General features: G+C 47.5%; 1 protein-coding gene across 1 annotated transcript in view; it reads right to left on the bottom strand.

The window, feature by feature from the left end:
- The window catches only part of BRD10 (bromodomain containing 10), a 45,421-nt gene extending 38,067 nt beyond the window's left edge, over window positions 1-7,354 (bottom strand). The window contains exon 1 of the mRNA XM_083185991.1: window positions 6,757-7,354. Coding sequence (XP_083042117.1) covers window positions 6,757-7,181 — 425 coding nt within the window. The 5' untranslated portion in view covers window positions 7,182-7,354. The remainder of the gene's footprint in view (window positions 1-6,756) is intronic.
- Between the last annotated feature and the right edge of the window lie 5,552 nt (window positions 7,355-12,906).

Here is a 12,906-nt window from a genome sequence, read left to right as displayed (position 1 = left end):
ATTCGGATACGGGATGCCTGGATACGGGATACTCATCATGTACATGTTAATGCTCACAGAATAATCTACATTCTAATAATTTAGAACATGGTGGTGGAAATTAAATAGTTATAGTTTTCTAAACATATTTTGGAAGAATTAATTTGCTGCCAATAAGACATTTCCTGGCTCACTAAATTATGAGAACCTTCTGAGACATACATAATTAACACTTATATTTGTAGCTGTTTTAGTCACATACACACTAGAGGATAAAAGAAAATTAACTTTCAGAAAGCCCATAATAAACAAAAAGTGTTGAAAAGTCCTTGCAGCCTCAATTCCAAATAAAGGACCACTCAGTAATCCTCTCTTGCAGATACTTCAGAACAAATGTGGAAATGATTGCACTGGACTTGTGCGTTTCAGAAAACCTGTTCTAATATGTTTTACTTTATCAAATAGTGTGTACACTTGATGTCGTTAACGAGACCCTCCCTCATCCAGCATGTCGGGACGAGGGAGGTACTCATTAAGGATGGCCATGCAGGAGCATGTCTATCAATCCCCCACATTGAAGCTGGCAACCCCCCCGCTGGGCAGCTGCCAATATAGGCATCGGTGGGGTTTGCCTAGTGTGTATGGGGCTTTATAAATAGCCTCTTGTATTTTGATTTTCAGTATCCAACTTTTATAAAAAAAAAAGTCACAGATCTGCCCAACACCACAAAAATAATTCGGAAATGCCGTGAATAAGGGTGATATCTGATTTTTTAAGACCAGGGTTCTTTATTTCCAGACCCACTTAAATGCAAGGCCCTTTTTTAAAATGCCCAATTAGCACATTTTTAATTGATTGTTATTAGGGGGTCACAGCACCCATTAATGCCCTATGTAGCGAAGATTATTTTTAGTCAGTTCAGACACGTTAAAATAAAAAAGCATAGCCCCGTAGGATCATTTAGCCCACAGTAATTTTACACAACCAATTGAATTCTTTCCTAAGCTGCCCACACACACACACTGATGTGTGCAAGGTGCGATTTGAGCCTATACCAGTGGTTCCCAAACTTTTTTGAATCATGGAGATCCAGAAATTGTTTTGCAGCAAAAGTTTTTTTATTCAATAATGTAGAAAATCTTATTACATTAAATAAAACTGTATTTATATGTCATCCTTATAAGCAAATTATAACTGTTTGTCCACATTTTGTATGTTGGGAAGCCACAAGCAATAGTTTTGTCAATTATACTGACTAAATTTAATTTTAATTACTCCTGGACCACCAAACCAAGGCACCCCTGCAAGTTTCCCAAGGAAACCCAGGGTGCCACGGAACACAGTTTGGTAACCACTGGCCTATACAATGTGTGTTATGCAATTTGGACTGTACACACAGTGCGGTGTGAACTACATGTGATTTGAAGTACACTTCAATAGTATGTAGTACAATAACATGCAATGTAGTAAAAAAAAAAAAAAAATATATAAAAAAATACCTGCATGCACATACTATTTTGCCTTTAAATATTGACTAAGCACTTCCCAAGGGAAAGTAAACATGGTGCAATTTGATCTAAAAAGATCAAATTGCACCATGTGTGGGCACCATAATAGGCCTGCTAATTATTTGGATGGACAGAGCTAATATGTATCGAATGCAAAATCAGAATTGTGCCCGCATTCCACACCTCTAGTGAACTGTGATTGTCAGTGACGTGTGGTGAGGTCATTGCCTGGGGAGGCACTGACCTCACCGCACGTCACTGCATACATACAGAGGTATGCAGCGGCCGCCCGCCGCCGGTACATGCGCGCCCCACCTGCCCTCCCACCACCCGGCAGACTCACCTGTCATCTTCTCGGCGGTGACGGCGGCCGGTCCTCTCCACGGCGGTGAGTGACAGCGGCAGTCTCCCAGCAGGCGCCGGACTCCCCGCTGCTGCTGCATCCTCTCACGGTTCCTGCATGTGTGATTGGACAGCGGATCCAGCACTGGATCTGCTGGCCCAATCACATCTGGGGGCGTGCGTTTATACTGGTCACCCTGTCATTGCGGCACCAGTATGAATGCCGCTTCCCCATTCATATTCAATGGGCTTTTACAGCCCATTGCTGCACCCTGCCCCCCTGCCCACCCCACGCTGCCCGGAGTTTCAATGTTAACAGCGGGAGGCACCTCTCCCGCTGCCTCCCACCCTCACATGCAGCAGTGTAAGAGGGTGGGAGGCAGCCGGAGAGGGAGAAAGATATATATCTTTTTTTTATTATTTTCATCATTATGACAGGGGAGGCTCTGCCTCCCCTGCCTCCCCTGACTGCACGTCCCTGGTGATTGTATTACATCTTGAGGAAACGATTACAGAACACTTATTTCAAGTGTGATCAGTACCACCCCTAAAAGGATCTGCAATATAATCTGTTGGCCATTTACAACAGCAGTAAGATCCATTATCATGCATGGCCATCACAATTTGAATATAGTGTTAGTCATTAGTAGCCTATGGGCAACACTCTGCAAACTTACGGTGTGTACACACGGTGAGATTCCTTTGCTATTCGACTTAGCATCTTAGCTAGTTACATACAATTCATGCTGTCTACATTCGATTTACAATATAAAGGCTGCACGGTCTATTTGGTTTTTCGTTTCAGCTGAACAGGAGTGCGCATCGGGATAGAAAGCTTAAAAACATGTTCTACCTCCATTCAATGTCTATCCGATCCCGATTTTGACTATATATATTCAAAATCGAATGGCAAATTGTACCTTGTGTACACAGCATAAGTCAAACCAGTCAGAACCCTCCTCCACAATGGCATGGCAGTGCATGCATCAACCCACATGAGCAGCTTTATACATACCAACGCTGTATTTGCATAAAACAATTCTACTTTTGGGTGCCAATATCATGGCCAGATCACACTGCAAATACAATACAGGTTGAGTATCCCGTATCCGAGTATCCGTTATCCGAATTATTCCTAAAACCATACATTCCAGAAAGTGAAAAAAAAAATATTTTTTTGCTAAAAACTCACTGGGGACATTTGTAACAGCACTACTGGTGACATGATATGTAACTGGCACTATATATGTACAAGAAAATGATTGCTTGGCATTCAAATAAGGTTTCAAAACATGAAACAAAATTGTTTTTTGAACAAATAAAATATATTTGTGTGTATTTTATGTGGTAATAAAATATATTTGTGTGTATTTTATGTGTTTATACAGCATACATGCAAGATACTTCAAAATACATAATTGAAATATTAAAATATTCCGAAATACGGAATAATCCGTTATCCAAAATTCTCCTGGTCCCGAGCATTTTGGATACGGGATACTCAACCTGAACTGATAAATGGGCCCCTAAACTGGTAACGAGAAATCTCTACCATTTATTTGCATATAACTGCTTCGCCCATGGCTATCCAATTATCCCTGATAAGTGAACGTATGCCACAGATTATAGCAGATATTTTTTGAAGACAAAATTTTTATTTTTTTTTATAAATGGAGAGATAGAAATAAAATGTATTTAAAAATAAAAGTTTTAAACAAGAGATCTAATTGTATACCCTGTAAAAGCAATAGCGATAAAACATCAGCACGGCGCCTGTCTGGTTGATCGCATGCCTTAAGTTTAAGGTACTTAAGGCATGCGATCGACGCGATGGACCCGATTTTCTGTCCATCACCAGTGTATTTGCTGGTGAAAGAGAAAATCACGTTGATTGGGTCCATCATAAAGGGCCACGATGCGACCGACACGATCAACGCGATTTTTCCATAGAGAATAATGTTAAATTATTTTTAAAGTTAAAATCAGGTTGATCAAACCGATTTTACTTAGGGAACAATGGGAAATGGGCCAATATGGCCAATTTCTCATTGTATATGGTTAGAAAGTATTGTTAATGCCCCCCCATTGTTAACGCCACCCCACTATTGACGCCAACCCAAAGCGTGGCGAGCGGCGGTGGTACGCGTCCTCCGACCTTTTCATACCCCCACTATCCACGTCGGCGTGGAGTTGATTCTATATAGTGTGGCGAGCGCAGCGACCCCCGCGAGGGGACGCGTATACCTGTGAAGTTATGCTGGTCCCCTCGTGGGCCTCGCTGCGCTTCGTGCTCGGTGGCTCACCACACTATATAAAATCAACTCCACGCCGACGTGGATAGTGGGGGTATGAAAAGGTCGGAGGACGCGTCCCGCTGCGCTCACCACGCTTCGGGTTGGTGTCAATAGTGGGGTTGCGTTAACAATGGGGGGCCATTTCACCCATCAGGGGGGGTTTGCTATTAAAAGGGGGGATTTTGGGGCTTTTTACATTGAAATCAATGTAAAATCGGGTCTCAGGGACCATTTTACATTGATTCCAATGTAAAAACTGGGTCGATCACATCGCATGCGATATGGTTGGCATGCGATCGATGCGATTTTTCCAACCCGATCAATACAATCAAAATCGTGTCACTCCCAATATTGCAACACACCCAATTGGATAATCAATTTACTGTATGTATATAGAGGAATGATGTTACTTGTTATTGTGTAACAATTGGTTCACCTGATTCCACTATTCTTTTCTAGTATAATGACATCCCGGTTTACCTTTTCAGGAAACCTAAAAAGGGCAGCATGGATGGTGTAATGGTTACTGCCTCACAGCGCTGAGGTTATGGGTGCAATTCCCACCATGGCCTTAACTGTGTGGCGTTTGTATATTCTCCCTGTGCTTGTGTGGGTTTCTTCCCACTATCCAAAAATATACTGGTAGGTTAACTGGCTCCCAACAAAATTAACCCTAGAATGTGTGCATGCAGATATGATAGGGAATATAGATTGTAAGTGCCACTGGGGCAGAGACTGATGTAAATGGTAAATATTCTCTGTAGCACTGTATATGTGCCCGCTATATAAAATAAGAAGAATAAAAAATGGCTTTGCAGAATAGCACATTATATACAGTTTGTTTTTTGGTACCAAAATTATGCAAATAAGGGTAAGGCATGCACCATTTAGTCAGTGCTTCAAAGATGGGTGCATTGCACATGGTTCATATAGGCCGGATCACCTGATGGATAAGTGGCAAACATACCCACACCTACTGTTTTATTGTTAGAAAGGTAAACTTTAAATATGTATTAACCGCTTCCGCAGTGGATTTTTCTGGGGCATGGCACACCTCTATGTTTTTTTTTCTCCCCAGAAATAGTCACCACTGTGGGGCTGCCGCTGCCCCTGTTTGGCGGTCAGGCACTTGGCAGGGAGGGGTGGTGTGCGATCAACAAAAGGCGCATTGGAGGGTGTGGTGGAGGAGAGGCCATGCAGGTGGTGCTGCCAGACAGTGCACCACTGAAGGTAAGGGGCTAAAAAGCATGGAGTAGAGTATATAAACACTATGGGGTGTATTCAATGCCGGGGGCAAGCGAGCAGTGCTGCCTGCCCAGTCAGTATTCAACTGACAGCCCCCCCCCACCACCACCACCACAAATCGGCATATGCGGCCACAGAAGCAGCGATACTTGCAGCTAAATGCAGGAGGTTTCCTGCATTAGCCGTGTGGCTCGCTGCTTGGGGGAATCCTCGCTGTCCTGTGACAGCGAGGATTCCCCCGAAATGCTGAATCCGGAGAGTGGTTTTCTGCGATCCCCACGGTTTAACCCCATCACCGGCCGCTTGCCCCCGCATGGAATACTGCCCTATAAAGTGTAATGTAACAACCTAGCTCAAAGGTTCACAGATTTAAACAGCTCACCTGACACAGGTACACAGGAATAGCCAATACTCACTGGCACATTACTAAAAAAAAGAAAATTAGAGCCAAAAGTGGAGCTAATAATTTTATTTGTCATTCAGGTGGTCATTTCTATGTACCAAGCGCCAACACTGTGCAAGTGCAGGAAGGTTCTAATCCCAGAAGACCTATAGCAAAAAACACCTCTTATTGGGTCCTTTGCAATTGTTGTGGCCATTTACTATTGAATATTTGCAGCTAACTGAAAGCACTCTGGGATCCGCAGAAAATATTAAATACCACCCCCCCCAATGTAAGACTGAGGGATCACAGCAGGTATCCTGCCCCGCTTGCAGTCGCTTCTGCCATAGGTTTCTATGACAGATGTGATGCTGCCCAATGTACCAATATCAGGCAGCATCGCAACAGGTGCCAGAGCTACCACCATTCTATAATAGCAGTAGCCCATTGAATCCTATGGGATACCGCGGTCAGCAAGGGGGGCAATGCATGCACAGACCCTCTCGCAAAGCAGATCGCATGGACGGGCTGCTTTCTGAGCCCATCCATCCCTGAAATATTATCGCATATTGCAATGCAATCCCGGGTGGTAGATGTGATCATATGGTAAATGGGCCCCTTAAAACACATTTCTAGGTACACACTGGCATTATGTACCCAACTATGAGGAGACCAGGAAACCATACATGGGCCCGGAGGACAACCTTATGGCCTCACTTATGTCACACAACATTACGGATGAGGAGCTCGTTTTAGATTTTAAGTAATCTCCTGAGACTGCTCTTCACTTCAAAGCAGCTACAGTACGTGCAGGAGAGGAACGGAAGCGTACGCCGTGCAATGCCGACACCGATGCTCCAGTCCATTTGTGCTTGCCCTTCTACTACCTGCCAATGCTCGTGTACAGCAGCCGGCACACCCCCCCGGCAGGAGCAGCAGCGCTCACTCACCGCCGCACACCAGCAGCAGCAGGCGCAGGTTCCCGGGGGCGCAGCCTGTACTCACCGGGACAGCAGCGACACCTTCTGCTCCAGCATCAGCTCCAGCTTCTGGGCCTGCTTGGACAGCCAGTGGTCGGCGCCGTGCAGCTGGTAGCATCCCTCCAGCACCGCCCTGAAGTCGGAGGCAAAGTCCCCGATGTCACGGTACTGGCCCGCGGACAGCTTCTCCTCCATCCTCAGCAGCGACATCGGGGCAGCGGTGGCGGTGCCCGTTGTGGGTGGCCCCGGGGAGGGCAGCATCTCCACCACCCCATCTTGCTCCCTGTCGCCGGGATGCGGGGCCACCGCAGCCGGGGCGCTATCAGGAGCAAGTCCGAGCTGCCCTTCATTGGCTGCCGCCTCCGCTGCCACAGTACCGGGCACCTGCGCTACTGATGCCCCTGCGTCACCGCCTGACGCGGACACCGCTGCAGCCGGCACCTCATCCATGCCGCAGCCCCGCACTGACTCATGCCTCCTGCCCGGCAACACAGCCGCCGGTATAGCTCGCTCTGCGCCGCCGCTGAGACTGACTGGGGAGCCCGGTGTCCCGGAAGCAGTGCGCTAGCGGCAGCAGAACACTTCCCCGCCGCCCGATCCTCCCAGCGCTCTTCTCCCATCTTATTGGCTGCCCCTGAGGTGGCGGCCAATCACACCTACCCTTATAACCGCGACCGATACGGTACTGTTCGAGAGGCAGCCACTGATTGGCTACCAGTGCGGTTGCAGCGTGACACTTGCCAGTGATAGCAGCTGTGTGCCACACGCAAATATACAACATTTTATGTCTTTTGGTGAAATAAGACGTAGTATAGGCGGCAGTGCTATACATGCACACTACAGGCGTCATCTCCCCGCACTGCAGCACTGCCAGGAGAGGAGGGGGGTTACAACTTAAGCCTTGATTGCAGCAGGACTGTTGTCCCTCTCTGCCTATTGCCTGCTCCCAGGGTGCTGTCAGTGTGAAGGGACACCAGTTAAGGCCCATACACACTGGGCGACTTTGAACTGAAAGCAGCTCAGTATTGTCTTTTGAGCTACTTTCAGCTCACAAGCCGCCCAGTGTGTACAGGCAGTGATAAGCGCTGATGTGCGCTCAATGAAATTTTATCCCATTATAGTCAATTAGCATTCCTTTTCTGCAGACCGGACTGTCATTCCACTGTCATTCCTTTTAGTATGTCCCCTCCTGCATCGTCGCTGGCCCGGCTACTCATTAGACGTAAAAACCCTGCATTTTCATATGCAGCAAAGCCCCACCTCTGGGGCTTCGCGGTGGGGTGGTGGTGGTGGTGTTACACCAGTTCTAGATGGCGTAACCCGGGGGCAAACGCAGGATTTTCAGAAACCCCCCCTCCGTGCGCCACTGTAACCCCATAGAAGTGTATGAGCTTTCCTTTACCCCAGGCACCCCCTGTGTCTGGGCAGCCTCCTGCTGTGCAGCCTGGACCAGTGACCTCCTCCCTGCACCACTTCCGGGTGCAGGGAGAAGGAAGCGGAGCCCTGGAAGCCGGGTAAGGGTCCACGGAGGGAGGGGGACCCGCTACACATTGTGCGCCACAACGCAAAGGACAACTGTAAAAAAAACCCAGTGTCGACCTTTCTCTTTCGTCCAGTCCGGTGACACAGCTCCACGATGGGATGTAGTAGGGTCCGCCAGGAGTCAGGCACCTATGCTTCAATTCTTTGGGAGCAGGCTCCTCCCTCTGTATCCCATAATGCTTCAGTTTCGTTTTAGGTGCCCACAGGAGTGGGTGCAATGCTGAGTGGCTGTGTTGCAGCCACACTTTTTTTCTTTGGATTTTTATTAGTTAGACTAGGTTTTTATTGTTTTCTAACATTAGACTTAGTAGCAGGTTTTTTCCAGCGTGTGACTTCTGGCTGAAGTCAATACATGCTGAGAGCGCAGCAGAACACTGACAGAAGCGCGTCCTGTCAGTTTTCTGTGTGCAGAGGAATGCATTCGGCGGAGGAATGCACACTCTGCACAGCGCTTGCCTCCGCTCAAACGGAGGTTTATCCTGGGCTCCGGGGGACCCCATCCAGAGCCTTGCCTTGAAGGGGATCTTGGGGACGGGTCTTCCAGCGACGGCGGAAGAGTTTAGAAACTGAAATCCCCCAGGGGAGTTAAGGTTTCTTACAGGACGTCCAGCGTTTCTGGACAACTCCAAGTGGTCCCTAGAGGGGGAGTTACTGGAGGGGAGAGACATAGTTGGGAGCACCTGTGAGAGAGTTTTGGCGCCAAAAGACGCCAGCTACCCTTTCTGGAAGGGAGACTTGGTCTCTTCCATAATTCACTGGCGCCATTTCTGTGCTTGCTGTGGAGCTGAAAGACAGAGATCCTGCTCAGAAGTCTCTCCTGACAATCGCTTCCCCCGCTGATCGCTGGCAACAGAACACACAGATAAGTACACAGGTGCATTACTCTGTGACTTTGCCTGAACGTTTAGCAGTCTTTTATTCTGATATTAACATGGCTGACGAGTGCAGTTCTGTTGCTGGGGAAGGAGCGATTGAGATGTTTTACCATTGCAAGAGATTTAATGTAAATTTATCATGTGAACAGTTGGACCAGGGGGAATTGTGCCCTTCCTGTGAAGCTGTGCCCTGTGGGTCACGAACCCAGAGTCCTGAAGGAGCTAAGCCAGCAAGGGCTGTGGCTTTGGGACGGTCTGTTAAGGCTTTAACAGAGGCTTTAAATAGGCAAAAGGGATCTTTGGTGGGATCTCCGGGACCTATTCCCTCATCTCAGGGCTCTCTTACCCCTTGCACAGGGTGACCCTATCTTGCTGCAGGCTATGCAGGACACTGCACAGGGTGTGCATAAGATGTCTTCTCTTTTGGAGCAATTTACCAAGGTATCAGATGATGTAATGTTTAGACAAGGGTCTTCCATGGCCCCTCCATTGACTACTGACACAGATGATGGTGGGGTAGATGAGGATGATTTGTGTTGGTCACAGGGAGAGGAAACAGATTCTTCAGCCTCTGGTATTGAGGATTTGATTTTGGCTGTAAAGCAGGCTCTGGATTTGCCTGCTGAGGAAAAGGCTGCTGTGCAGTGTGTGTTTAAAAGGAGCCGTAAGGATCCAGTATCCTTTACCTCGGATAAAGGCATGGTTGCTTTATTAGGGGAGGCTGGCAAGTCTCCAGAAAAGAGACTGTTAATGTCTAAAAAATATGCAAACATGTACCCCATGCCTGAGGATCATGTTAAGGAATGGGAGAAAGTTCCTCTGGTGGATTCTTCTGTGGCCAGATTATCCAAGGCCACAGCGCTGTCAGTGCAGGGTGGCGCGGCCTTTAAAGATCAGGTTGATAAAAAGGTTGAAGGCTGTCTGAAGGCAGTTTTTGAAGGTGTTGGTTTCACTATGCGCCTCATTATTGCTTCGGCCTGGGTGGCAAAAGCCATGATCAAGTGGGCAGAGAGTTTAAGTAGTTATCTCCAACATGATGCGGAAGCTTTTTCTGTGGCAGAAAAGTTGAGGTGTGCTGCGGAATATATATGTGAAGCTAGCGAGGAGGGTGCCAAAATGGCGTCCAAAGTATCCGTCACTTCTGTTACTGCCAGGAAAGCTCTCTGGTTAAAGGCCTGGGAGGTGGATAGTGAATCTAAAAAGTCACTGGAAACTATTCCTTTTAAAGGTGAGCTTTTATTTGGGTCAGAATTATTTATTTATTTGCAGTTTCTTATATAGCGCAGCAGATTCCGTTGCGCTTTGGATGAGATCATCAAGCAGGCTACTGGGGGTAAGAGTACTTTTCTTCCCACCACCTCTAAATCCCCTGGCTTTAAATTCTAAATCTTTAAACCGTCCTTTCGTCCTTCCTTTCGAGGGGGAGTGGCTGGCAGAGGTCAGTCAGGGCGTGGAAGATTCCAAGCCGGCAGAGGTAGAGCGACCATGTCAAAGTTTGGCGCCTTTACAAAGAAACATGCAGCCAAAGGGGAAGACAAGCCCTCTGCATGACGGGGCGGGGACTCCCTGTTCTGGGATCAGAGTAGGGGGTCGCCTCCTGCAATTTCAAGACAGTTGGAAGGTAGCCACAGAAGATCCGTGGGTATTTTCCATTGTTTCAAAAGGATATCAGATAAATCTCATGGGTCCTCCCCCTCGCAGATTTCTTCCCACTCCTTTACCAAGGACCGTGTCTCTCAGATCTTCTCTTCTGGGAGCTGCCTTATCTCCCGAGAAGAAGGGGGTAGTTATACCGGTTCCACGAGAGGAGAGAAGAAAAGGTTTTTATTCGATCCTTTTCTTAGTTCCCAAACCAGACGGGTCATTCAGGCCCATTCTAAATTTAAAATCTTTGAATGTTCATCTTTGGGTGGATCACTTCCGCATGGAATCCCTGAGGTCGGTGCTGTTGAGCATAGAGCCAGGGGAGTTCTTGGCATCAGTGGACATTCAGGATGCTTATCTCCATGTCCCGATCCACAAAGATTTCCAGTCTTTACTCCGGTTTGCAATCAGGGGAAAACATTGGCAGTTCCAAGCACTCCCGTTTGGCCTTGCCACGGCTCCGAGAGTGTTCACCAAAGTGATGTCCACCATGGCTGCAGCTCTCAGACTGCAGGGAATAATTATTATCCCTTACCTGGACGATCTGCTTTTCAAAGCAGAGCCCGCAGAGATGTTACAGGCTCACCTGGAGGTGGCAACACAGTTTTTGAAATGTCGGGGCTGGATCTTGAATTTGCCCAAGTCCCATTTGACACCAATGCAGACGTTGAAGTTTTTAAGGGTTATCATAGACACACACCTTCACAGGGTCTTTCTCCCAGAATCCAAGGCTGTGGAGATTCGGCAGATGGTGTTAGAGATCCTACAAGCACCGGCTCCATCAGTGTGGCAAGGAGTAAGGTTGCTAGGAAAGATGGTGGCAACCTTCGAAACTCTCCAGTTCGCCAGATTCCATTCGAGGAGTTTCCAATGGAACATCCTATCCTGTTGGTCCGGAAATGCCAAGACGATGAAACAGGAAGTTTTATCCCTGTCTTGGAGTCCAGGGAGTCCCTCCTATGGTGGACGGATGTGGAAAATTTGCAGCTGGGGAGATCTCTCAGGCCCTGGGATTGGCTGGTCATAACGACCGACGCCAGTTTGAGGGGCTGGGGGGCGGTAGTCCTTCACCTGAGGCTTCAGGGCCTTTGGTCAAAGGAAGAGTCCAAACTGCTAATAAACATTCTGGAGCTTCGGGCAGTTTTGAACGCATTAATTCAGGCAGAGGATTTTCTGAGGAGATCCCCGCTGAAGATACAATCGGACAATGCTACCACAGTGGCTTATTTGAACCATCAAGGCGGGACACGCAGCAAGATGGCGATGGCGAAAGTTTCCAAAATCTTCAGTTGGGCAGAGACAAACGTTCCAGCATTGTCTGCGATTTTTATTCCAGGAATCAGGAATGTGGAAGCAGACTTACTCAGCAGGGAGTCACTTCTGGAAGGGGAATGGACTCTCCATCAAGAGGTTTTTCAGGCGATTGTGAATCGATGGGGTCTGCCAGACATAGACCTAATGGCGACGAGAAAGAACCTTCAGGTACCGAGCTTCTGCTCGCGTGTGAGGGATCCTGCAGCGTGGGCAGTAGACGCCATGACAGTCCTGTGGGATTTTCAGATGGTGTACATTTTCCCTCCATTTCCCATGTTGCCGAGAGTATTGAAGAAAATAAAGAATCAGTACGGGCAATTCTAATTGCACCAGACTGGCCCAGCAGGTCATGTTACTCCGATGTACTGAGGTTGTCGAAGGAGTCCTGGAGGCTTCCTCATCGTCAGGACCTGTTAGGCCAAGGGCCGTTTCTTCACAAGGACCCAGGTCGTCTCAATTTGATGGCATGGCTTTTGAAACCTCCTTATTGAAGAAAAAGGGGTTTTCTGATGAGGTTATCCAGACCATGCTGAGGGCCCGTAAGCCGGTGTCTGCGGCTAATTACCATCGGGTCTGGAAGATATACATTAGATGGTGTGAGCGACAGAAGCTTCACACATCCAGATTCAAATTATCAAGGCTTTAAAAATTTTTGCAGGATGGTTTTTCATCAGGACTTAGTCTGCAATCCTTAAAAGTGCAGCTTTCGGCCTTATCTATATTCTTTCAAAAGAGAGTAACTTTGTTACCTGAAGTTCAAACCTTTTTACAAGGGGTTACTAGACTTAAACCACCTTATA

This window comes from Crinia signifera, chromosome 1, assembly GCF_055691185.1.
Source record: "Crinia signifera chromosome 1, ASM5569118v1, whole genome shotgun sequence".
Classification (NCBI taxonomy): Eukaryota; Metazoa; Chordata; class Amphibia; order Anura; family Myobatrachidae; genus Crinia; species Crinia signifera.
Note: the sequence above shows the minus strand (reverse complement) of the source record. Positions and strands in the feature narration are given on the sequence as shown.